Source organism: Peromyscus californicus, unplaced genomic scaffold (genome assembly GCF_007827085.1).
Source record: "Peromyscus californicus insignis strain IS unplaced genomic scaffold, ASM782708v3 Scaffold_13__1_contigs__length_99412109, whole genome shotgun sequence".
In the NCBI taxonomy this organism is placed as follows: Eukaryota; Metazoa; Chordata; class Mammalia; order Rodentia; family Cricetidae; genus Peromyscus; species Peromyscus californicus.
In genome coordinates, this window is record NW_026294424.1 from 65,711,013 (window position 1) to 65,737,858 (window position 26,846).

Genomic DNA, 26,846 nt, shown 5'->3' on the forward strand with positions numbered 1-26,846 from the left:
GCACCCAGATGGCAGCTACAACTGTCTGTAACTCTGGGTCCAGGTATCTGACATCTTCTGGTCTCTCCAGACACCAGGTATACATGTGATGACGAGACATACATGCAGGCAAAACACACAGAAAATAAAAATAAATACATCTTTCATTATAAAGAAATGTTATAGGAAGAGGAGCCTAGAACTCCTTATGCTGCCAGAAAGTAGAGCGATGAATGCCTCCTCAAAGTAAAAAAGTAAAAACTAAAAATGCTTCCCCACAAAAGAAAAATCCCACCCCACTGATGGAAGTGTGTCAAAGGAACACAGGAACCAACCAAAAGAACCTCCCGTGGGCAAAGCTAAAATAATGTCAGAATTAAACAATATGGGATTATATCCCAAAGCATAAAAGAGATACCCACAAGTCTATGATATAAAAGGCAAAATAATCTGTGAGAAAACAAAGAAAAAATTGTGAATTCCTCAACCAGGTAGAGAGGAGCACAGCTCCCCACTACTCTAGTCCAGACAGAACACAGTCATGTCCACCCAGAGGGAAGAGCCCGGAATGAGGAAAACAGAAAGTAACTTCACAGTGAGGAAGTCTAACAGACCTTACCATCCCCAGAGGCTCACAGTCAACAAATCATGTGACAAAAATGACACTTTGGCTTTGCAAACTTCTCTCCTGAAACTGGTAACTCCAGTCTAACTATGAGGAAAAAAAAAAAAATTAAGTTCCTGTAAGGGTCACACACATTCCTCCACACAATCAAGGTCACAGAACAAGGTCTGGGGACAACAGCAAAGAGAACCTGAAAAGACATACCACATTATTTCAGATGAAATAGCAAGATGAGGGAGGGCAGATAAAATCTTGGGAAATCCAAATAACCTATTAAAACTTAGCTAACGAATGTTTTAGTTCATCAATTACAAGAGCCCCATGCCAACGTAATCAGTTAAGAGGAGAAACTAGGGACGATACGGCAGTTCTCTGTTGTCCTCTTCACCTTTCTGTGAGTCTAAAGCTGCCCTCTGACATCAATACCATCTACAGGAAAGAGAAAAAGATCATACAGTGTAAAGGAAAGTATCTGAAGGCCTTGCATTTGGAAAGGAACTGTCAAAACGCAACAGTAAGAAACAAAAGCTAAGAGTCCACCTTAAAATAGGGCAATAGATCTGAACGGAGTCCAGGGAGGTGTAGAGCCAGCAGAAGCGTGTCAAGAGATCTAATGGATGTGGCTGGTCATTAAGTGACTGTGAGTAGCACCATGAGCTGCCACCACACACACACACACACACACCAAAACAGCTGAAATCAGGAAGACTGGTCACATGAGGTACCGGTATGAATGGAAAATGGGTTTAAAAAAATCCCTCTGAAAAACTGTGATATCTCAAAAAGATGAGCATAAGCCTATCCCATGACCAAGCCATGTCACTCCAAAGACACCATTCATCCATGATGAGATATGCATGCAGATGGGAAAGCGTTCTCTGTACTGTAAGGGCAAATTGTGAGTTATACACATGATGCTTCCCAACAATAAAAAAGGAACAAAGTAATAAGAATAAAACTCAAAATAATGCTAACGTCAGACATGCTGGCTCATACCAGTAACCCTAGCACTTGGAAAACTGAGTCCAGGTAACTGCCGTGAGTTCAAGGCCCAGCCTGGTCTACATAGTTGAATTCTGGGCCAGCCTGGGCAACAACATAAGGCCCTGTCCAAAAACAAACAAAAAAGGATACTGGAAAAAGCCAGATGTAATTCGGTTTGTTGCTTTAGAGAGAGACTGACCTCAGTGGTAAAGCATACCACCCTACACCCATCACCAACAGTAAAGAGAAAAAGAACAAATACTGTATGATCCCATTTCCTCTAATCTGTGGTGACTGGAGGGAGGCACACCAGTGGTGACCTGGAGTGAAGGACCCAGGATAGACACTGAGGACAAGAGAAAGCTTGCAGGCAGGACCGTATTCAGTACTTTGACCACGGTGGTGCTTTCCTGAGTATCTGTTGGTCAAAACGTATCAAACTGACACTTTAAGTAAGGGCATTAGACAGCATGTCAATCAAACTTCAAGGAAGATGGAACAGGCTGCTGGAACCATGTTGCGGGAGAGGGGGAACACGGTATTCCTTTGTGAAGGGGCTGCACTTGAAGGATATAACCCAGAGACCACAGGACCAGGCCTCCTGCCGCACGGCTCTTGCAAGCCGTCAGTGCGCCGTTCTGACTTCAGGGACTTGCCAAAGAAGAAATCAACACCCGCATGGAGCACACCGTTTAGATACACTTTCCATACCCAAAACTTCTTAATGAGGAAGTAGTACACTGAGGAACGTTCAGTCCCAAGCTCCGTTTCTAGTCACTGCTCTGCCACAGCCCATAGAGCAGGCCTCGTTCACAGCCTTGTCTGAGCCTGCCTGCAGCCGTACGAGGGGATCTGTAATCATCGCTGCTCTGGACGCTCGGCCTGATGATGCCTGATCAAGCCACAGAACTGCGGGGGCCAGTTAATGACATACCAACCACTGAGGCATGCAGGAAGTCACTGAGATTAAACAACACACAGAGATAAAACCAGACACTTTTATTTGTTCAGAGTGCTTATTTTTAAAGTTAGCTGAGATGAAAAATGGCTTGTATTACAATTAATCTGTTACCATCCAAAAGCTCAAATTCCATATTAAGTATGTATAAAAACAAATGTGTATGTGAATAACAATATGTACACCACGCCATCAATGACAGCTTTCTCTTTTTCTCAGACCATAGTCTCCTGAGGAGGTGGGGATGTGCAGAAATAATAATGTTATTTTCATTTTTTTTAGTTTGTTTTAGTTCATAACATTCATAAATCTCAAATTATTCACACAAATTTTAAATATTTTCTTGTTCATGTCTGATAACAGACTTTACAACTTAAAATCTTTTCTTTGCAACAGGAAAATACATGCAACCTCCTGAGTGACATATGCAGCTTATACAGGCTTTAAAGCATTATTTTCCAATATCACAAATTATATCTTCATAATACATGGCTTGCTATTCACATTCAAGCAACAGTCCTGGATGTCTGTGCTTTGTGTGTTTACATTACTCTAGAACTTATTTTTACCTTTCAATAAGGTGTTATCTACAGATTTCTCAACTATTTAATAAACGAGACAAAACAGTCCTTGCGAAAACACAAACTGCGACTTCAGCTTTTTCATCTGTCATTCTATGCGTTTCCTATCAGCCATACAATTTCCTGGTCTTTAGGGTTGCTGACAGATTTTCATCTCTGTCATCTCAGCATCGCTTCCCGCTCAGCCTGCTGCAGCATCCACCCTCTGAACACAGCACTGGCTCTGCCACGGTGTAGCAGTGACATCTGGTAGTGTTGAGAGTCACCATTTCCAGTTATTTTAACTGCAGGACCACCTTAAAACACAAACAGGAAGAAGCGCTATCAGGTGAGGCTGGCGTGAAGCCGCTATCTGCTAGATAAACTCGAAAGATGGATATGAAGAGCCACAGGCAAATGACGGCAGGGGCTTATGGCTCCCGCCTGCCAAGATCGGTGCTCGGTCACTCAGCACCTGTATCAGGTTCCACCACACCCACTTCTCATGGACAGCTGCATCCACCAGACTTCCTTACTGGATATGAGGATCAATTGTGAAGGCAAAATTAAAATGCGAGCTGTGGAGAATGGGAAGGAGGTGATGTTTCTGAGGGCTTGAGAGGACAGGGGGATCCAGAAGATGACAGCAGCCAGGTAGGTGGTCAAGAACAGCTGGGGGCCAAGCCCTGGGAGTAGCCCTCTCGAGAAATGCTGCCCACTAACAAGTCAACACTGACAATGGAAGTCCTGCTGGCGTCTTCCTCACAGCCAGTTCCTGCTGCTAAACACTGATTGCTCACATACTACACGCTGGGACTGGCTGCTGGCGTTCAGACGCAACTCTGCAAATGTGAGGATTTGGAGCATTTGAGTTAGTTCTATCGCATCTCAACTTGACCTTGTCATAACTACAGTTATATTTCAGCTCCCATACTCGGAATGTTACAAAAGCAACTGTCTAACATTTGTCCGTCCAAATAAGACATTTCCTTTTTAGAATCATAAACGGATTTTTTTGTTTTTTTGTTTTTTTTTAATTATAGAAACTTGAGAGTCAACTAATGTTCAGTCATGGTTTCAAGGTAAAAATTTCATTTTTAAGCTTAATGAACACTGAAGGAAAACAAAAACTATAGTTGTAACAGTACTGCTTTTGTTTCAGGAGTTACAGATAATTAATTCAAAACTTGGTCACTGAACACTGTAAGTTATAATTAATACAACATTTAAGGTAGAGGTCAGAACAGTATCAGTAAAATGAGATACATTAAACCCCGCAGAAATTCTACTTTTCCTACCCAAGGGTCCACTGAGGCTTAAGGAGGTAAACTATACAATCCAATTCAAGTACATACCTTATTAGCTGCCTCCAAGGAAGTGATTAGATTCTGTAGCTCCTCTTTACTCATTTCAATGGAGTGTGGTTTCACCTCACCGTTTTCCTTCACATCCAGATGAAGGTTTAAAAGTGGCATCTGTAAAGTGGCGATCTTGTCACTAGAAAGCGCGAGCTGTTAAAGGCGAGAAAGACGACAATAAACAGTAAGTTGGACTACGCACAGCAGGCATCCGAGTTTGGTAAGAGCACATGGCCTGTCTGCTTACAAATTCTGGGAAGCAGGAGTGATAAATTAAACACACCTTCAAAGACCGGGAGGAGAAGGAGACAGAACAAACACAGGAAGTGGGCAGGAAGAAAGGAGCCATCACTTTGTCCAAAAGCCAGTATCTGGATCAGAGTCTGGCTAAACAAAACACTTCCTTCAGGTCCAAAAACGTGTTATATTATAGAAACTCAGAAGTGCTCAACGTGTCCAGTACAGCAAGAACCAGAAGTGTTAAAGATTCCAAGATGACGCTTCATGTATAAAAAACTAAAAATACTCAGAAGAAACTCTTAGAAATTAAGCAACTTAACTCATGATTGGCTGCCAAACTGTTGATGAACACACTATCAAGATACTAACCAAAAAATGTCTAGTCTTCCGAACATAACTACGGTATGCAACTGGCCTTATCTTTTCTAGGTACATGGTCTCCAGTGTCTCAAAGAAACTTCACAAAACATGATTTTAAATTCCTGGTCATTCTTTTCTGGCAGGGGTCCTATTTGTTTAAATATTTAAGTCTGGCAAACAAAACTAAAGGGATTATGAAGTTAACATAAAAGATTGCATAGTTGTGGAACCTTCCCCTGCCATAAAGCACGGCACGTCTCCCAACAAAATGCAATGAAGCCTTATCAGTTAAGCCACAATTTGATAAACAAAATCAACTAAATATCCTTCATGAATCCTATACTAGCACCTCTCCCCTATTATCCACACTTATTTAAATGTTAAATGTCTATTTCAATGAAAACCTTTTATTTAGGTTATCAGTGATTCATTTGCTTTTTATCATTTGGCTCATCAGTGCAGCAGGTATAAAATCATTTCAAATTTTGGTTGTATCTCATACTTACCACACTTGGAGTTTTGTGTCAATAAAATAAGCATGTTAATAAAAAAATTTAAACATGGCTGAGCCACAAAGAAAACTACAAAGTCCATTTCCTCAGCTAAGACAACTTTGTCTACGAGTGGTTATTTACACAGTTATAAGCCTATCTAACGGTCCCACTTTCCAAACTTCTGTCCTCTTAGTCCATCAAAACTACAGGAAGCACTTTCTGGATCTAAGGCCATGCTAAACTCAAACAGAATGCATCTGTTTTCTGTCTACTAGTTTGGTACCTGAAAAGAACAGAAAGGCGCTCTGAAGTTGTTCTCTCTCTACTCAGGACAACCCTCTCACCCTCTTCCACAATGTTTCCAAAACTGTTGCTTTATGACATATACTTTCCTCCTAGAGGTAGAATAATGTATCAACTCTGAAAAAGCCATAGCATCTAGAAGACTCTTACCAAGGTTATATGCCAAATACACACTTCTCCATGTCTGATTAATAGGTCTAGGAAAATTCATTATCAGCCCGATGGCACCATACAAGGTCTAGTTGCTTAGAATGCTCTTTATGTCCAAGTTAATGCAAACCAATAACTTACATGAGCTTTGCTTTTACCTTAGAACAATGTAGTCTTGAAATAACAAATTTTAGATATTTTTATTTTAAAAGACTATATTTAAATATTACACACAAAAACATATAAATAACTGGATTCTTACCTTTAACTGCCAATCAAAATCCTGTAGCTGCGCACAAGAAATATCAACTATTTCTCCTAACAGGGTCTGTTTGATCTCATTTTTCCTACTCTTCAAGCATTTCATAACAGCTTCTTGATGACATGAATTCAGTTGGTTCAGTTGCTGGAGTGTCTGTGAAAACACACACACACGGTCAGGGGAGTGAAAGGGACCTCCTGCTTCAAATGTAAAAACATGCCCATCTTCTTCCCACACATTTCTTAAAATTATAGGACAATGAGAAAGAAATACTTCACTAACTACAAAAAGCACAAGGTGAAAATGAGTAACCCAGACAGGTCTTAACAAGTTCCTGTGAGTCAGAAGGTAAAGAAAGGGACTAACTGAGCACAATGCAGCCCTGAAAGCAAGGAGTTTTCTAGGAAATAGGTGGACACACTCGAGAGAAAAGCTCCAAGTCCTAAGTCTGTGTGTGCCTAACTGCACAGCTTCAAGATACACACCACAGCAAAATTCTACAGTTCTGTTTTGTTTTTTTTTTGTTTTGTTTTTCAAGACAGGGTTTCTCTGTGTAGCTGTGACTGTCCTGGAACTCATTCTGTAGACCTGGCTGGCCTTCAACTCACAGAGATCCTCCTGTCTCTCTGCCTCCTGAGTGCTGGGATTAAAGGCGTGCGCCACCACCGCCCAGTAAAACCCTACAGTTCTAAAGAGAGAAATGGGTAAGCACATATTCAGAAATCTTAACACAATTTCTAGTTACTGAAAGAAACCCACAGAAAGCATCAGTGAAGTTTCAGAACATAAAAATATTAACTGCCACTTAATCCAAGATATGACGCATACAAACCACACCCCAAAACTTCAAAACACACAGCAGTTTCAAACGTATATAGTAAACCACAAAATGAGCCATTAAAAGACTGAATTAACAGTCATATTACTGACAACTATGCAATTAAATAAAGGCTAATGAGATAACATTTTATCCCATTTTAAAAATTAAGTAGCTCAATACCATTAAACAAAGAAAATCAATGGTGCATAGACCCTTCCAAAGGACAGGGAGAGAGAGAAAAACAAAAACCTTTTCAAAGTCACTCCACAAACAGAATAAAACCTGAGACCCTGACAAGGGTATCATAGGAAAGAATTCACAGGCCAGTGTCACTCAAATAGAGACCTAAAAACTAGGCAAAACACTGGGTCATCCAAACAATGCACACATGAAAAAGAGTAATACTTCATGACCAAACTGGATTTATCATAGCAATGCAAGCTTATTTTAACATATAAAAATAATCAATGCATTAACAAAATAAGGGGAAATAATTTTTAAAAAGCTGATAAAATGTAATAGCCATTGGTGAGTAAAAAACAAAGTCAGCCAAGTTGGAAAGAATCTTCTTTAATCTACCAACTGATACCTATAACATCAGGTATATATGCTAACAACTAAGAGGTAAAATAGTAATTTTCTCCCTTATTTTTTGTTTAAAAAAAAATATACATATATATATACATAATACACACATACATACTTAGTGTATACACACTAAATAAATATACACACTAAATAAACTAAGAAAAGTATCAGACATAGGGAAGAATATAAAAGTCCAACAGTTTCTACATCCTAATAATAAACAACTAAAGAATAAAAGAGTACTAAAAACAGCATCTTTCAGAAATCTAACCAAATACTTGTAAGACTTCTATATTAAAAATTATAAAACAGTAGAGAGAAAGGGAAGCCAATCTAAATCAAGAGCCCTAGCCTATGGTCACAGGCTAGGAAGCAAAATATTGCTGCCAATTCTCCCCCAAATAATCTAGAGATTCAGTGCAATCCACACTAAAACCCAAACTGGTTTTTACAGCTGGCAAGCTGATTCTAAAGTGTACACGAAGACAGAAAGAAGCAAGGAGAGCCAAAGCAACCTTGCAAAAACATGATGTTGAAGGTCTTCTATCAGCTGATACCAAGAATTAATGTAGCGTATCTTTAATACTGTGGTAATTAAAGCAGGGTAGAAACTCTGCCACAGAGACTAATGGAATTCAATAGAGTCCGGAGACAGACACCACACATGACCACCTGATTTATTACCAAGGCCACACAGTAGCCTGGTGAGGCAAGGACAGTCATTCCAATAGGTGGCACTGAGTCAATGGGACACTGTGCAGAAGAAACTGAGACACCCCTGACCGCCACAAAAATATGAATTCAAAACATATCTGAGAGAAGATTGTGGAAGCTAAAACAATCAAGCCTCCGCAAGAAAACCCAAGACACCTTCGTATTTCTTAAATACAACAATGATAACACTCAGCATCGAAAGAAAATACTGGGAAACTGGACTTCATTAACTTCAGAACTTCTGTTCACCAAAAGCCCCACTAAGAGAGTGAAAAGTCGAGGGATGTTAACGGATTAGATGAATATAGTCAAAGAAATGTGATCCAGATTATCATCCAAATCAACAGACAAACACATAGAACTCCATTTGTTAAACAACTCATATAAATATGTGCGAATAATTCTTGACCAAGGTGTAAAAGGCACACCCCATGAGGTCCAATGTTAAACTGTGTAATCCCAGCAACCAGAACAGGCAGGCTGGTCTTTAGCATCCTGCCTTCTTCTGCACACTTTAAACGTGTTACAGTAAGAGAAAAAAAAAAACAACTAAAAACTACAAAGGCCCCAAAAATTCAATCTGGACTTCCACTCTCTCCTAACTGGATGTTTCCGTTGTTGTATCATGTACTCAGTACTGAAGACCTGCGTTGAACCCTCCCCAAAAGCATCTTCAGAAACTCTGGGCCACGCTTATTACCAGGGAAAGAGATCAGGAGTGAAGTTACCTCTTCATCTGAGAAGTTTTTGCCCACGACAGCTTTGAAAAACATGGTAACATCTTCCAGAACATGCTTCCATTCGGTTGAATCCCAAACGCTGTGATAATCCTGGTGGGCAGGATAGGCTCGGCCACACATGCCGTCAATTATTTTGTGAAGCAGCTAGGGAGAAAAGGGAAATAAAAGTACTTCAAAGTAGATGACAAAACAGATTTCGCTTCCTTGCAGAACACAAAGGTTGGCACACCATCCCTTTTATAAAACCAGCTGAGACAGAAAGGTAACTATTTTTAAGATTTATTGTTGGGCTTTTTTTTTTTTTTCATTTTTCTTGTTTTGTTTGTTGTTTGTTTGAGGGATTTTTTGTTTTGTTTTTGCTTGTTGTCCGGATTTTGGTTTTGTTGTTGTTGTTTGAGACAGGGTCTCATTTCTGTAGTCCAGGCTGGTCTCAAACTTATGGCAATCCTCCTGCCTCAGCCTCCCAAGCTAAATCTCAGATTTTCCATTATGATGTCTACCTTTAGAAACTAAAATAATATTAAAGATACACTGTTGGTTTTTTTTCCCAAAAATTCCTAAATAGAAAACAGTACTTTTAAAAGTTTTCCTTCAGGGTCCTAGGGCATCATTTCTAGACCAATGACCAAACAAAGTATGACTGTCACATCAAAGCCTCCCACCGGAGCTCTACTAACTTGACTTTGCTTTTCCTCCACTCACATCCCTACTCACTCTGTGATGCTCTGAGAAAGCCCTGACCACCCTTTCCTCCTCTACATCCCCTTCACTCTACACCACCAGCAACAGAAATCATGTCAGCTTACCAAAACATGATTGAGACAGAGCTGGTTAGTACGCCTCCCAGTTCCATTAACTCCTAGTCTTACTTAAATCTTTTGTAGTTCAAGTGGAAGAAGAAAATGTCATCTGTCCACTCGATGTCATAAGAATTACATATAAGAAACTCAATCATGCTAGGCGGGTACAGAACATCTGAAGACCGTGAGTCTGTCTTGTTATCGTTCTTAATGCTGTTATCACTGCTTCCACAATTCAAGTCTCTGACTTAACTGATTCTCTTAGATCTTAAACCACGACACAGTAAACAGTAACTCTCCGCTACTATCACCACACTGGTGAGTAACTTCTGACTCACCTCCACACACTGGCTAACGCAATAAGACAGTATGTTTATGTGGCATAAATACCCAATTCATCCCAAGTTTTTACACGTATTACATCTTCTTCCATACTGTCCTATGATAAAATAACACCAAGAACTCAAAACTGAAAAAAAATTAAAATGCTGCCTTTTGTTTATTCCTAACTATGTATTGAACAGTTCAGTCCATTTATTATATAGAATGGAAATACAACAAAAAACACCTTTCAGGGAACCCCTACCTAGGTACCAAGCACTATTCCAATACTCCCTCCAACTCTGTGAGGTAAGCGTTGTGACCGTTCTCATTTTACAAGTGAGGAAATTGTGGGTAAACAATGCTCTACCATAATGGAGCTCGTCTATTACCAAAAAAAGTACACATATAAATAATGGATGTGATATGGGAGAGTGGATATAAAAGAAGTTCTTAGCAGGGGGAAGGGGCAAGAAACCAGCTTTGTTAAAAGGATGAGCAGCTGGCAGGCATTCCCAGCCACAAGCAATGAGCACACACAGGGGCTGAAACTAAACCACAGGTTTGGGAACTGCAGCTCCTGAGAGGTAGGAAGGGGTGAAAGGTCACAAGACTTGAAAAGGTGAGTAGAGACCAAATCATGGAAGGCCTTGCATACACCAGAAATGAGTCAAGGCTTTAACACATGCTCAACTTTCATCCCAGTGTTTAATTATTTTTCCAAGACTTTGCCAAGATACTGTGTGAGGAGGAGAAACTGTGAGAGTACAGAACATCTGAAGACCATGAGTCTGCCTTGTTATCGTTCTTAATGCTGCTATCACTGCTTCCACAATTCAAGTGATTCAAGATCGTGGGGGGCTATAGAGGCAGAGACGGAGAACAGGTAAAGGAGATTGGAGTGGGGAGTCCAAGGATGATTTTCTAGATCCAGTGGCTGGGTAATGAGGGTGGGGCCACCAAAACAAAACCAGGCTAGAGAGGAACCAAAGCAGGCAAAGAGGAGCTGAGCCCCAAACGGGATTATCCACAGCTGTGGCAGAAGGTGGAGGCCGGGGAAGGAGATGGCTGGCTCCACTCAAGACATGTAAGGGTCACGGACATTTACAGTAGTTAAGTTTTGGCCATCTCTCTAAGGGAGGACTGCAGGTATAAAAGTTCAGTTCGGTCCATACATCAGAGCGTAGTCTTTATCTTGGCCCTGGCTGGCTGAAAACCTCTAGGAAATCACTCAAACCTGAGGCTGACATTTCACTGTCCTCATTTGTAAAATCAAATACATTTACGATGCATTTTTCTTGACAATGGAAAGAGTGAAGTTAAATTTCTTTCATCCTCACCTACACTACCCCCACTACAACCTGAGCAGAATGTGGGAAGGAGGGCCATAATCAAGACTCTTGGCACAGGCAAAGCCTGGTGTTGTGCGTGACTTTGTTTTCAGCGGCTGCAATCACCTCTTGGCCACACTAAAAGAAGTTGGCGGCCAGTTATTTTCTGTTTAGGAGTTGGCTCCAGCAGCCCTCCAGGAGACATGCCCGCCACGGTCTCACCGCAACCTGTGCACCAAAAGAGTTCACAGGGGACGTTGGGGAGGTCTGACCTCACAGACTGAACGACCTACTCGCAGATGCAATAGACCAAGGGCTCCGCCACCACTGCTTCCTAAATGCAAGGAGACCCCACACACCCCCAGGCCCGGGGCACCCCCGGGTCGCCCGCAAAGTCCCGGGGCGGCCACTCAGTCCCCAGGGGCCCAGGACTGGATGTCCCGACCCCGCCCTCCCCCAAGCCCTCCCCGCAACCCCTCACCGGGGCGCCCCGCTCCGGAGGCAGCTTCTGCAGCCGCCACAGCGGCGTCCCCTCTTCCGCCTCCATCCCCGAGCACCAAGGATCCCGGTCACATGCCAGACCCGGACCATAGGTTAAGCGAGGACTCGCCCACGTGACTTTCCCGAGGGCGGGGCCGGCGCTGGCTCGCCGCGTCCTTGTGCGCGTGCGCAGAGCCTCCGCCGCGGTTTTCCCCAGTAGACAAGGGAGAGCAAGTCTTTCCCGCTGGGGAGAAAGTCTCTGACACGTCTACTTGCTGTTTGGAGGAGGATTTACAGACCTCAGCTCGGTGGCGACTGTGTTCAGAGACCGATCTCGTGAACTTTCTTCACGCTGCAGAAAATCATCTAGTAAGGGTAGCTGCAGCCTGTATTTGAGTCAGCCCAGGGCCTTTTTCCCAGGGATCCGACAATGTCTTACTAAAGGATTTTGACCTCAAAGGCAAATTAAAGTTAGATTCTTTATCCTACGAAGATGTCACTTTATTCCCCATTTGCAAACAACAAACGCGACCCAAAATGGAGCTCATAAAAAGGCAAAGCATAGATAAATGTGAAAATTCAGGTGAAGGACAAATAACGTTTTAAATATGTCCAAAATACTGCACGGGATATGATTAAGCTAAAAGTTTCCTTTTTAATCTGAAATTCCTATTTAACTGGGTCAGCTGTATTTTAATCAGGCAACTCAAAAACCCAAGCTAAGTAACAAAAGCAATCTGATGTTAAATAAAATCCGTGTCTACACCCACACATTTAGCACGGGACTAAGCCTGAAACTCATAAAGCCTTTCTGTTACTCTCCGAATTCTTTCAGCTGTAATTTCAATCTAGTGCTAGAAAGTCCATGATAGAATGATTCCTGTTGTTCAGAGGCACCATAACGACCGGGCAGAACGGAGGTTTGCGTCGTGGTTTGTAAGGTGAACATAACAGTGTTGGAAAGGGCTGAGGCACACTGTGGAAGAAAAAGGAACTATCCGAACTGTAAATGATTCTGAGAAAAACTGCTCAGCAGCACTTTCAAAATCAACTTCAAATTCCTTTCTTTAGCCTGTGGCCCAGCATTTGGGAGTGGATGGTCGTGGGACTTTAGCTAGCTCCCACTTAAAACACTTGCTACTTTTCAAGTTTTACTATAATACAAAGAGATATCGACAAGTTCCAGCTAAAAGATAGTTGTCTTGAAGCACCGTGAACAGGGGATAGTTGTCTTGAAGCACCGTGAACAGGGGAGTCCCTAGACATCGTTAAGATAAATAGCTGCCTGGAAATCTGTTTAAGTATGTTAATAAATCTAGTGCTGGGCAATGTCACTTATGGAAGTTGAATTTTATACAGTGTAACATGTGCAAGAAGCATGTAGTAAATGACAAACACTTGACTTATTTTGTCTTACTAATCTCCACTGCAGCCTTGTGTGGTCAGTAATTTTCCTGTATTAAAGATGAGGATTCAGGCTTTGTGGAGGAATTCATGCCTTGCCCAAAGTCACATAGGTAATAGTTGCAGAGTTTGAGTAGAGAGTTAATGCTATGCCTGTGTAAAGGGAGGCATACCGGTAAATGGCTTCCCTGTGGCCATGCAACAACATGTGAGTGAACAGGGCAAAATGACGCATCCAGCAAGACATAAAGGGTAAGAAAAATTAGATCTAGACTTCTCTTTCAAGCAACACCAAACACCATGAAGAAGTTGACCTTTGGAATGTGACTATAACAAAATGGAACTTCTGGCAGATACTGATTTTAAATTATTACATAAGTTGAGAGGAAAGAGTCCTTAACAGTTGTCTTTTTGTCAGTAACAGCTTGTCCTCATGTATGTAATCAAAGGCATCAGATCTTTTTCATTTTCAACTTTGTTATTTAAAAGTGTTTTTAAAGTGTATGTGTGTGTGAGTGTGTGTGTGTGTGAGAGAGAGAGAGAAAGAGAGAGAGAGAGAGAGAGAGAGAGAGAGAGAGAGAGAGAGAGAGTGTGTGTGTGTGTGTGTGTGTGTGTGTGTGTGTGTGTGTGTGTAGGTCGATGACAATTTGTGTAGGAGTTGATTCCTTCCTTCTAGTCACCTGAGGACTGAACTCTGGTCATCAGTCTTGAAGACAAACCAACCCCTGAAGCATTTTAAAGCATTATCTGTCTCTGACTCTATCCCTACTAGGTGTATTCTGGTCTCTATCTCCCTGACCTTATTTACAGGAAGGGCTCAAAATGCAAACTCCGGAGTTAAATTTTCGTCCAGCTCTGTAAATCATTGTAACCTGTATAACAGTGACAAGCCAGCTCACCTCTCTGAAGTGTCTGCTTCCCCATTTCTCATTATTGACAACGACAGTGTAGACTTTACAGGGCTTGTTTTCAGTTCATGTGTGTGAGCTTATTTAAATGAAGCCCAGCCTGGCACATAGAAAGAATAGGATTCCTTTCTAAGCGGCCTTCTTCCCCTGCCTGTATGTGGCCAAAGGGTAAGCTGCTTCCAGGAAGTCATCTTGTCATCTGTGCTGTTGGCTCAAGTGCTGGGATCCTCTGCCTTGGGATAGGGATCTATCTGCCTCTGGGCTCCATCCAGCCTGCCCTACGGGGCTGTACAGATGATGTAGAGGAGGGCTCGCAGCTGGGAGACATATGGAAGAACTCAGGGAACCCTCACTGTACTGAGTGGAAGCCGGACAGCAAGCCTCCTCTTTAGAGAGCCTCTTCCTGGGTTCCTTTCCTTGTTTTCTGTTGTTGTTGTTTTATTGTTTTGTTGTGCATCATTTTGGGGTAGAGTTTCCTGCATAAAACTTTGGGTAGGCTCTCCCTCCCTCCCTTCTGTCCTTCCTTCCTTCCTTTGTTTTTCCCTTCCTTCCTTCCTTCCTTCCTTCCTTCCTTCCTTCCTTCCTCCCTTCCTTCTTTCCTCCTTTCCCTCCTTCCTTCTGTCCTTCCACAATTCTTGATGGACCATCCACCATGCATGAGGTCCTCTAACGTGTCTGATAAAGGAAGCTGTAAATGAACACCTTCTAATTCAAGAGTAGGAGAGGTGCCTAGCCAATGAACAGGTAACTAAGATAAGACTGCCTGTTGGCAAATCTCTTCAGAATGTGAAAGAGTGATCTACTAGAGAAAAAAAGTAAAAAGTATACTTCAGATCTGTGAGGGAGCTCCACGCCTAGAAGCAGCATTGATACAAGAGATGGGGAAGTGAAATGAGTGTGGGAAGAAAGACTTGCTGGCCGAATGCCGAGGCCCTGAGAAAGAAGTCAGATTTCGCCGGGCGGTGGTGGCGCACGCCTTTAATCCCAGCACTTGGGAGGCAGAGCCAGGCGAATCTCTGTGAGTTCGAGGCCAGCCTGGTCTACAAAGCGAGTTCCAGGAAAGGCGCAAAGCTACACAGAGAAACCCTGTCTCGAAAAACCAAAAAAAAAAAAAAAAAAAAAAAAAAAGAAGTCAGATTTCTTCCAGACAGTGGTGAGCATGTGTGTGTGTGCGCTGCAGTGAACAGGGCAGGAGGTGTGGTGAAGACACAGACTCCCGGGAAGGGATCTGACTCAGCAAACTGATGTGGTCTCGTCTGCATTTTTACATGTTAGTACTCTGGAAAGCAGATCAACTCTGGGAAACAGGTGGTAGGGGCAAAGCAGAGAAACAAGTTTGAAGGTCTTTCTAAGTTAAATACAATATGCATTCTCATGCACTGCCATCTGAAAACAAGTACATTTTTTTTTTTCTGGATGATCGTAAAAATATATTCATGGTTGGACACAGAAACTCCTGTTCTAGAATTATGTTAGAATGAAATGTTTAGCTTTAAGAATATTTAAGAATGTTCTTAGTTCATAACTATGAGTAGTCAATTATAAGCTTAACAGATCATGATAAGCTTAATTAAAATTAAAATAAATCCATAGACTGAGTATATAGATTTATTGCTTAAAAGAGTGTTGACTTGCTCACTGTAACAACTGGGTGAGGGAGCTCCAAATCTCTGATACTTCTTTATGTGGCATATGAGTGAATAGTGTACAAATTCCCGGGTAAAGGAATCCACAAAATGTTAGCAATAGCTGTCTTTCATTTGGAGGACTGTATAGGATCTAAATTCTCTTTTGGTTTTTCCAAAAATCTTGTTTGAAAGGGTTTAAATATTTTCAAGATAGCTATGCTAAACCAGATACGGTGACTTATGAGTGTAATCCCAGCACTTGGGAAACAGGGAGATGACCACAGTTTAAAGCCAATCTAGGCCTAAGAGTATGTATGGTCCTGTCTCAGAAAAATGATATACATATACATGTATACATCACTGATAAATTATGACTACAGTGATCTCTTTAACTTTTGCTTTCAAACCAGCCAAAGACAAGCTGGAATGTAGGTCAGTGGAGGAGCGCTTGCCTACCATAGTCAAGGTCCAGCACTGAGACAATAGCAAGAGGGAAAAAATAGCTAAATCTTACGTGAACTTGCCCATCTCCTTCCTCCAGGGTCCTAGTAAAGGCGTCCATTAACAACCAGTTACACTGATGATACGTTTCCCAACCTATCTCCTAGGTCTCACTTGCAACAGAGTCTGCCTTCCGAGTTGTCAGTCACTAAAGAACTTGCGTCCCTTCCTTTCCATCATTCTGACACCACCAAGCCAATTGTCTCTTTTCAGATAACATGGGGACTCCCGTTTCTTATACAAATTTCTGTGTGAGTCAGAGCAACTTAGTTATCTTTAAAAAGTCAACGCAAAAATGCGGTAGTTTGACATATTCTCCATTTACTTCGTGCTTACACAGAGGTCTAACTTACACCGATAGGTAGCTTTTCTGTTCTCTAAGAATCTCCAGATTCTGTCCATGGAAGCCTTGGGTAGGGAAAACAAATGACAAACAAAAACACCACACAGGAAATTTCTAGGTGCCTCACCTAGAGACACGGTACCCACTACTCCTCCCTGCATCCTGTCAGCAGAATCCATCTCCATGGAACTACTAACTATAATGGATTTTGAAGAGAGAATCTAGCTGTGCTTCAAGGAAGAAAAAGAACACAATTTGCTTTGAATATATATGTGTGTGGTGGTATTGTATTCCCCAAAATATTGTGTACCCTAATAAATTTATCTGGGGTCAGAGAACAGACAGCCACTAGATACAGAGGCTAGAAAATGGTGGTACTCACTCCTTTAATCCTAGCATTCCAGAGACAGAAATCCCTCTGGATCTCTGTGAGTTCAAGGCCACATTGGAAACAGCCAGGCATGGTGACACACGCCTTTAATCCCAGAAAGCGAGCCTTTAATCCCAGGGAGTGGTGGTAGAAGGCAGAAAGGTTTATAAGGCGTGAGGACCAGAAACTAGAAGCATTTGGCCTGGTTAAGCATTCAGGCTTTTGAGCAGCAATTCAGCTGAGACCCATTCTGGATGAAGACTCAGAGGCCTCCAGTCTGAGGAAACAAGACCAGCTGAGGATCCGGCGAGGTGAGGTAGCTGTGGCTTGTTCTGGTTCTCTGATCTTCCGATTCACCCCAATACCTGGCTCAGGTTTGATTTTATTAATAAGAACTTTTAAGATTCCTGCTACATATGTGTCTGGGGTTTTTTTTTGGGGGGGGTGCAGGGTAAGAGCAAATTTATTTGGTGAAGGCAAACATCCAAAAGAGACCAAATGGGCAAGGTAGTATAATGAGGGAGCCTAGGAAGTCTCCAGGCCACATCGAAATCTCACACTGGACAAGGCACAGACTTGGGATATGGGAATGAACTCAGCCATTCAGTACCATCCCAACGAGCTCTTTATAGCTAATACAACCACTGCTGAGCTCATGCCATGCCTCCAGCATCTCTACTTCTTCCTCCATCATCTTCTCACCCAACGTGACATGGCCATGATGGATTGCAACACCCATGACGGTACCATTCCCTCCCTTGCCAGCATCCAAAGGCCTTCAACATAATCCTCATAAGTTCCTTGGTCCTTGTTCTTGGCCACAGTCCGAAGCATGGGCAAGAAGTGTTCGAAGTCCAGCACCTTCACATTCATCTCATCACTCTTGGGGTTCCCAGAACCTTGAGCACTTTCGGCCTTGGTAGATTTCTGGCCTGGGGCCCCATCACCTTCCCACATTTGCTGTACAGGATTTTGCTCTCACCTCTCTGGTCAAACAGCTGGAAGGCCTCCTTATATTCCAGGGTCTGGTGTTGCTTCAACTTTGGCACAGTGGCTGCACCTTAATCTACTGCTATTTCAGCCAGCAACTCTGACTGCAGTTACGTGCCCGCTTCTCTGACAGCGGCCCAGCCACCCAGGCCAAAAGCCTGGCAAGAATTCTCGTGGCTCTGCCACTGCCACTAAAGGTAGCTTTAACTAAATCTCTATCATTCTATTTATAAATGAAACTTGAGACTCAAAGGCTTGGGTGAAAACCTGCTAGTTCAGGGAGGTTAGGTGACACCTAACTAACTCTTCTTGCTAGTATCTCCCACAAAGGCATCTCTCTCTCTTCCAGATACCCTCTGATGATCTATGATTACCTTCTATCCACTAGTTGCTAACTCAGCTTCCTGACCCAAGGTTAATTTTATTGAATTAATGCAAATGCAAGCTCAGGGTTCACAGTGTGATCGAATATCCCCCAATAGTCTGCTCCTTGGTGAAGTCACACTCAGCTCTGCAGGACCTTTTCCCTAACGATATTATTTCTAATTGAGGATTTAACAACACTGTTAACAGCTATAAGCCAAATATAGCACTGGGTTCCAACCAACATTGGGTACCTGCTAAACACCTTTGTGGATTCAGATTTCTACAGGGGGAGGATGAGAGGTAAGCAAGCCAATCTAGCCATTTTCAACATGTCACCACAATCAGCTTCAACTAAAAGGTATAATTCTAGCAGGGCATAGTGGCACACTCCTTTAATCCTAGCACTTGTGAGGCAGAGGCAGGTATATCTCATTGAGTTCATGGCACTACATGCTTCCAGGACATCCAAGGCCTATGTAGAGAGAACCTGTCTCAAATAGATAGATAGACAGACAGACAGACAAACAGATAGATAGATAGATAGATAGATAGATAGATAGATAGATAGATAGATATTGTACTTTCTAAAAGATAGATACTGTAATTTCTAAAAGTTACACACATCTAAGGAGGTGGAAATATTTAGGTCAGCCTCTAGGGGGTGCTAATTGCCATCTATTACAGGAAAGGGCAAATCCATAGCTTTTTGTGGTCCCCAGTCTCAATTTTATTATTTCATCCAAAGACACTGACTCTTCACAGCCAAAAGCAGACTGACTGCAAAACCAGGGCAGTCCAAGATTGGAACATTCCTCCCTAGGGTACTCCTTGACAACAAGCTCTTCAGTGAACTGAATTATAGGTCTGAATGGTGCTCAATGAACATAAAACTCAATGAAATAAAACAGAATAGTGCCTGTGATGATTCAATTTAAATTGGGATATGATGGCTGCGTCCACTCCATGGATGCATCTGGATAAGGAAGAAAGCAGCCTTTCCTCTCGATTACATAGAAATCTTTGACTCTCTCTTACTAGATGATACACCCTTGTAATTGCTTCAGAGAAACTCCTGGACAAGATTTAGGAAATAGCGAGAGCTTCCTGTTCCAGAGGGGTAGTCTGTATGTTACGATCCCTCTCATCAAAAGAAATTGAATTTTAATGACTTCAGAAGATAGCTTTTGCCTTCCCCTAAACTCTGTGGCTTCATGCTTTCACTGTCTGTGACCTGACTTTAGCTACAGTCAGTAGAGTTTCTGACAAAAGTTCTAGCAACAAAGAAAAGATATTTATTCTTCACTTGGTTTTTCTAACTTAAAAGAATAATTAAAAATAATTTAAATGAATAATTTAAAAAAACTGTCTGGAGTTTCAGCATTTCCATCCTTTATTCAAACCTGTCTTTCAGGTTCTGCTGCAGCTTGAAGACAGATTTGTTCACCTTAATCAGATGTGTTGTAATACATCCATAGAGTTAGTTGTGGTCTAAATAAAACAATTCCCATTCATAAACTATCGAAAACAAGAGGGCTCAAAGTTCAAAATCATTTAATTATTACCTTGTGACCTCGTGAGAGATTATGTTACATTGGCATTGGTTCGATTACACTGAGAGAAGTTTTTTATGGTCAACTGGAGAAGAAGAAGAAGACACTGGGTTTTATCTTGTCTATATAAACCCAGACAGAGTTGGTCTCCTCTAAAAACAGTTTCCTAGAAATTCACTAGATATGTGTGTGTATCATTCCACCCCAGTGGGCAGGTTTGGTAAAGTCCCTGTCTTTGACTGGGGGATTGGTATGTAATTAAGGACTGTTGACATTTCCTATTCCACTAGCTTTTGTTTTAAAACATTCTTGTAGCTTGCGACACCTGAGATCTTGCCTTAAAAAAAAATCTTTGAATAGATACTTTGATTTTAAAAGCTCTCTGGAGATAGCACACAGGGATTATGTCAGTGTAGCACTAAAGAAAGCAACTCTAAATGCTCTAAAATTGTGCTGTTAAAATGAAACACTTGAGTGAGCTGTCACTTTAGACATAAGAGGTAGCACGTGTCATATCCCCAGGGTTGTCCTTCTTGGCATGTCAAGGGCTCAATTAGTCTTTCTGTGAAGGTTCTGTGAATGTGAGACTGCCGCCCTGTGTTGTCACCCCTTGTGAGCACTGTGCTGAGAACCTCCACAGGTGTAAGCTGTTAGGATTCCAGCCAGCGCTCCTAAATTAAAGAAGTCAACCAGGGACTTGTTGACCAATTGATTTTTTACATTCAATCTGATACACTTTGGGTTCTTTAAGTAGCTTGATAATTTACATGCCAAGTAATCTATCATTTCTAGAATAGTTTGGCAAGACTAAGTAATTTATACACTAATGCAATCAAAAATTCAGTTAACAGCCATTGCTGTGTCCATGCATATGCTGAAGGGCTTTCAGAATGAGTTGGATATAGCCATGCACATCTGTAATCCTAGAGCTTTGAAAGTGGAGACTGGAGGATCAGCTTCATCTACTGGAGACCTAGTCTCAAAATTAGGAACAATGGCCAGATCCTAGTCTCCAGACCAGCCATATTAGGTATCTTGTTGTTGCTACAAAATACCCTTTGTTATTTCCAAGTAAGTCAGTGTTGATGTGCATTGGTTTGGACACAAACCAATAAATGTGAGTTCTTTCCAAGAAGTCTGGTCAATATAGGCCAGTGAGGTCACAGTGGTGGCGACAGCTGTGTCACCATGAGAGACCTTGAGGACATTAAGACAATGGTGGTATTCTGATCCCTGGGATTTGTTCCTATTGTTTACGTTACCTAGAATCTCCTGAAAGCATTCACTGTGCGCACACATTAGCCTGATGGAGTCAGACATAATCCCTAGAGAATTTTAACCGATGACTCACCTGGGTTTCTGTCACACTTTGGATGGATTTTCATTGTCGTCTTTATTTGCATTGCAGCATGAATGTTCTGCTTGCCCATTTTGAGATCTCCTTGCACGGTAGAGACCAGACAACATTCATTTTAGTAATAAGACACAGTCTGGTAGGAAGTGGTTTCCCAGAAAGTGCTTTCTGACTCCAGAAACAGAAGAGTTGATTTAATAAAACAAACAAACAAACAAACAAAAAACCTCTGAGAATCTTAGGCAATGATTCAGACCCCTGCAAATTAGAATCAACCAAGGATTTACAAAATCCTTTTGACTAGTTCATCTCTAGGCAAATGAAATCACAATTCCTGTGCATGGAACCCGGCAGGAGTTTTTTACATTCTCCAGTTGATTTTTAGTGAGTGATTGGAATTAAGAACACAGCTTTAGTGGACGGAGAGAATCAACTCTTTTAGGTTGTCTTATGATCTCCACATTCATGCTATGGGATAAACACACATACACACAAACACACACACACACAAACACACACATTTATCACATAGACACACACATATACACACAAACATACACACACAAACATACATACACACATACACACACATAGACACACAAACATACACACACAAAGACACATTTATCACATATGCACACATAGACACACACAAACACACACACTTTACTGATCTTGTTGATTTCTTTCTGATATCTCATTTGAGGAAAGGTTATGAAATAAGAATGGTAATCCAGGCAGGAAACTGAAAGTATCAAACCAATGTCACTGGACCAGATTAAATGAACAGAGCAGCCTGTTCAAGACCATGCTGATGGGGAAGGGAGGAACACTCAGTGCGAACTCAGATGAAGATGAAGGCCAGGGGAGTTCTGCATTGGAGTTAGGAGCACAGAGGCCATTCACGTTTACTAACTGACCGTACCCCAAAGAAAAGTAGGCTTTCTTATGCCGCTGTGACAAGAGGCACTTGGGTGACTTAGAACAAAGTTAGGGCCCACAGAGCTGCTATCTCCTTTCATGATTAAATTTCAGAGATGGCTGGGAGACACTTCGAAGTTGTAAAACTGATGAGAGACCTTATAAAAGGTTTACGTCTCTAAGGGCTTTGGAAAATATAATTACATGTTTGGGGAAGACGCTCTACGAAAATGAAGGTCGGGGGCCTAGAGGCAAAGAGGAAGTCAGGCCAGAGAAGATTAAGGAAACTTGATCAAAAGGCAAGTGAATGGGTAATTGTAGAGCGTGGTGAGTGTGGTCTGGCTGCCCGGACAGGCTGCCAGTGAAATGCACAATGACGAGCTTTCAGCAGCAAAGTTGGGTCCTCAAAACAGCTGGAAAGGGAAGCTGGTAAAAGACTTGAGCCACTTCCAGAGATTTAAAAAAAAAAAAAAAGTGCAGATGTTCCTGCCTGCCCTGGAATAGCTGAAGAAATGAGAAAGGGAATGTCTTCCACACTCTTTTACTCTTTGAAATGGACCTCCACCTCCAGGTCTGTGTCTCCACTTTGTACCAATTGTGGGGGCACTGCTCACAGTGGTCATGTTGTGCAGGCCTGAGGAATCCTTCTGGAAGCTTAGTATATTGGTGAGAACCATTTGAATGTAACTCTCCTCTCATCATAAATTAAACCAATCCTGTTATTTCAGGGAGACTAGCCTGTACTTGTTTTAGCAAGGAGAATTAACCAATGAACTTGTTGGAATTTGGAAAGACTTCTTTTGGTTTCATCCCAGAATTACTGAGGTGCTTTAACACGAATCTTAAAAGGTCTTATTAATAGAAAAAACCTAGAGCCAGATATTGGGGTAAATGCTGAAAGATCAGAGAGACAAAACATGCCACAACCAACCTTACCTCGCCAACTCCTCAATTGATCCTGTTTCCTCAGATTGAAAGCCTCCAAGTCCTCACCCGGAAAGAATCTCAGCTGAACTGCTGCTAGAAAGCCTAAAAGCTTAAAAAAAAACTTGGTCCTCAAACCTTGTATACCTTTCTGCTTCCTGCCATCACTTCCTGGGATTAAAGGCATGTGTCTTTCCCAAGCAAGACATGAGATCTCAGGTGCTGGGATTAAAGGTGTGTGCCATCACACCTGGCTCTTTTCCAGTGTAGCTTTGAACTCACAGAGATCCAGACGGATCTCTGCCTCCCAAGTGATAGGATTAAAGGCATGTGTGCCACCACTGTCTGGCTTCTATGTCTGATCTATTGGCTGTTCTTTTCTCTGACCCCCAGATAAGTTTATTGGGGTGTACAATATATCAACTACACAGTATTTCTTGCTTTTTTCTGATTCTATATATTTTTGGTTTGACCCAGCAACATTAGTTTTCAAGCTGATGTCTTCAAGTATACAGTTTCTGGTTTCTGCCAATCTACCATTTTTCCATTGACATGTAAAGATATCTCATCATTACAGTTATTATCTAATTCTTTTTTAAGGTTATTTTTTTTATTTTATTAGCATTTGTGTTTTTCCTGCATGTATGTCTGTGTGAGGGTGTCAGATCCCCTGGAACTGGAGTTACAGACAGTTGAGAGCTTCCATGTGGGTGCTGAGAACTGATCCAGGGTCTTCTGGAAGAGCAGCCAGTGCTCTTAACTGCTGAGCCATCTTTCCGGCCCTATTATCTAATTCTTATATTACATCCTGAGAAAGACTATTGTGAAATGTCTCCCAAACAGCGACATTATAGTATAGTAAGAAAGATGTTGTTCTCATAGCAGTACTATCAAATGCAGCATGCATACATATTATAAAATCCTATTGATAGTGGCATTTTAATCAAAGTAACACAGAGTCACAGAAAGCTTTATAGTCTTAATAGATATTAACTTATTCTATATTGATTATAATAGAATAGATGTTACTATCAGTTATTACAATATCAGATATTTAAAACTTTATATTGTCAGGCCATATTACAACCAGGCACATTATTCCAAATACAAGACAAAATAAGGAGACACATATACATGAGTATTTTTTAAAGGTCTATAAGTTACATGTGGACATATGGCTTCATTTTAGTGCTATAGTTCGCCAAAGAAACAAGTGATTTGGAAGCACATAATTCAAAGCAGTCATGGTGTCCCTTGTACTTTTTTTTAGACTAGCTAAGTTTCAGAAATGAAAATAAAAGCAATTGTCGCATAATGTCATTCAGAAGTGGGACTTCTGGTCAGGGTCATCAGAGACAAGGGTCTTTGGTGGGTTAAGGAAAACAGGGTTTGGAACTGCGTTAAGTATCCATAGTATAGGTGAATGGGAATATATGAACACTAAGCTAAGAGAAAGAAACTCTCCAAACCCAAAACACATTATAAACACTACTGTCAGTAAAATTTTAAGTCAAAGTTTGAAGCCAATAATGAAGAAACTTCTCCTTATAGTGTCATAACGAATGTTTAGATACATATGAAACATTTCCTAAGACAGCCCCTCTGTTGACATCATTGCAAATTATATAGCATAACAGGAAAAAACAAGAACTAGGTCATATAATTACAAGCAATTAGTTGTTTTTTCGTTTTTTGTTTTTTTGTTTTGTTTTTGGTAAGTCATCTGACCCAATATCTCCTCAGGAAACTGAGGTCTTTAGATATTGATGTTACCAGAGGTCACAGAACCTAAGCTAAGAAAACGAAGCATATCCTGGTGTTCTTAATAGTAAACAAAATGACCTGTCACTCATGCCCAGGTATGTAGGTAGAATGATGAGTAAAAATTGCCATAGGTGCTAAGTTTTAAAATGACACAAAAGCACAGTGACCATTTGACTTGGTTGTTTTCTTGTTGCTGTGATAAAAACTGTCTAACAAAAACAACTTAGAGGATAAAGTGTTTATTTCAGCTAAAATTCTAGTCAGCTGTGGCAAGGAAGTCAGGGTGGCAGAGGCTTGATGGAACTGGTCACATAACATGTACAAACGGAAGCAGAGAGCAAGAAATGCTAGTCCTCAGCTTGCTTTCTCCATGTTTCAACATCTAGAACTTCTGCTCAGGGAAGGGCCCTGCCCACAGTTAAGGTAGTATTCCCATGTCCTTAATGAAGATACTCCCTCTCTGGTGTGTCTGGAAGCTTTATCCCCTGGGTGACTCTCGATCTCATCAAGTTGAGAATTGAGATTGATCACCCAACCATCGTCAATTCATTTTTGTTCATTCCATTTTATTGTAAAAAGTTAACACAAGGAAATATTAATCCAAAGGAATTATAGAAATTTGGTACAAACTATAAATCAAGAACCTAAGAAAGATAAGCCTCTGTCTTAGCACTTGTTAAAAGCTATTTTAATAAAATTGTATCAAAGAAACCTTTTTCTAAAATTCTCATAAAGGCCATATACTAATGACAGCAATAGATTCATTTGCCAACAAGGGTCTGGGGAGGACCCCTCAGAAATGATCAGCCCGGAGTATATGTGGCACATCATTGGAAGCCTCATAATAAAAGGATCATAAGAAAGTAGAAAATATAGAAGGCCTGTCATCAGGCTCCTTTAACCATGAATTTCTCCAGAGTATTTGAAATAAAATTTTATTTATGGAACTTTAGTAAGTGTCACTTTTAAGGAGCATCATTATATCAAATAAATGAATAAATAAAGTAATAGTTGTCTCTTCCTGCTTTGGATGTGGGTTCAGTCAATGTGTCATGTAGGTGATAGATGGTGCAATTTAGACTGAACATTTAACATTTTACCCTGGTGAATTTAAATAATAAGTATTCAGAGGCAGAGTCGACGCCAGGATGTGTTAAGCAAAGCAGTACCAGGCTCAGAGCTGCCATCTACTAGCCAGGACCTGTAGGTAGCCCTCTTCCTGTTTCTCAACTCTGCCTGTTCAGCAAATGAAGGCAACTGTTGAAAGTATATTCTCGACCCTACCCTTTAGGTTACAATAGCCCGTAAATGCTCAGAACTCATAACTGGGAACTTTTTAACATTCTTTGAGGACAAAGGGAGACAGATCATGTGGACCAGGGCTCCTCTGAGCCTCTACCTGTCTCTGTCTCTGTCTCTGTGTCTCTGTTTCTGTGTCTGTGTCTGTCTCTGTGTCTGTGTATCTGTGTGTCTGTGTCTGTCTGTCTGTCTCTCTTTCTGTGTGTGTGTGTGTGTGTGTGTGTGTGTGTGTGTGTGTGTGTGTGTGTAATTTTAAGTTATTTGTATACAGGAGCTTTCACAGTTCTTGAACTGGAGATCCTAGATTTCAGAATGTAATATTAGAGCATGTAAGATCTTTACTCTGGTTTTATTTTAATGTCTATTTGTAGTTTGAAGAAAACCCATGTCTAATGGTTAATTGTATGTGTCAACAGGTAGGCCACAGCCCCAGTTTTTTGTTTCATTGAACACTATT

General features: G+C 41.3%; 1 protein-coding gene and 1 pseudogene across 3 annotated transcripts; both read right to left on the reverse strand.

The window, feature by feature from the left end:
* Positions 1-2,572: 2,572 nt before the first annotated feature.
* On the reverse strand, positions 2,573-12,199 carry Commd8 (COMM domain containing 8). 3 transcript variants are annotated; one of them, XM_052735094.1, is made up of 5 exons: positions 12,069-12,199; positions 9,124-9,279; positions 6,274-6,426; positions 4,462-4,617; positions 2,573-3,423 (listed from the first exon to the last, which is right to left on the reverse strand). In XM_052735094.1, exons 1-5 carry the CDS (start codon positions 12,132-12,134, stop codon positions 3,403-3,405), a joined length of 552 nt encoding a protein of 183 aa, XP_052591054.1. In that variant the 5' UTR covers positions 12,135-12,199; the 3' UTR covers positions 2,573-3,402. The 3 variants fall into 3 exon arrangements, with proteins under 3 accessions (XP_052591054.1, XP_052591056.1, XP_052591055.1); XM_052735096.1 differs by lacking the exon at positions 12,069-12,199 and adding an exon at positions 9,942-10,192; XM_052735095.1 differs by having other exon boundaries at positions 3,352-3,948.
* Positions 12,200-17,816: 5,617 nt separating this feature from the next.
* Positions 17,817-21,512, reverse strand: LOC128108762 (myosin light polypeptide 6-like; annotated as a pseudogene).
* Positions 21,513-26,846: the final 5,334 nt, after the last annotated feature.

What these genes read in the sequence shown, in the direction of transcription:
- Commd8 (XM_052735094.1), bottom strand. Translation starts at nt 12,134, where the DNA reads ATGGAGGCGGAAGAGGGGACGCCGCTGTGGCGGCTGCAGAAGCTGCCT. An exon ending in AAAACTTCTCAGATGAAGAG is followed by an intron (nt 6,427 to 9,123) that starts GTAACTTCACTC and finishes GTGTTTTCACAG; the next exon opens with ACACTCCAGCAACTGAACCA. An exon ending in ATTTTGATTGGCAGTTAAAG is followed by an intron (nt 4,618 to 6,273) that starts GTAAGAATCCAG and finishes CGCCTTTAACAG; the next exon opens with CTCGCGCTTTCTAGTGACAA.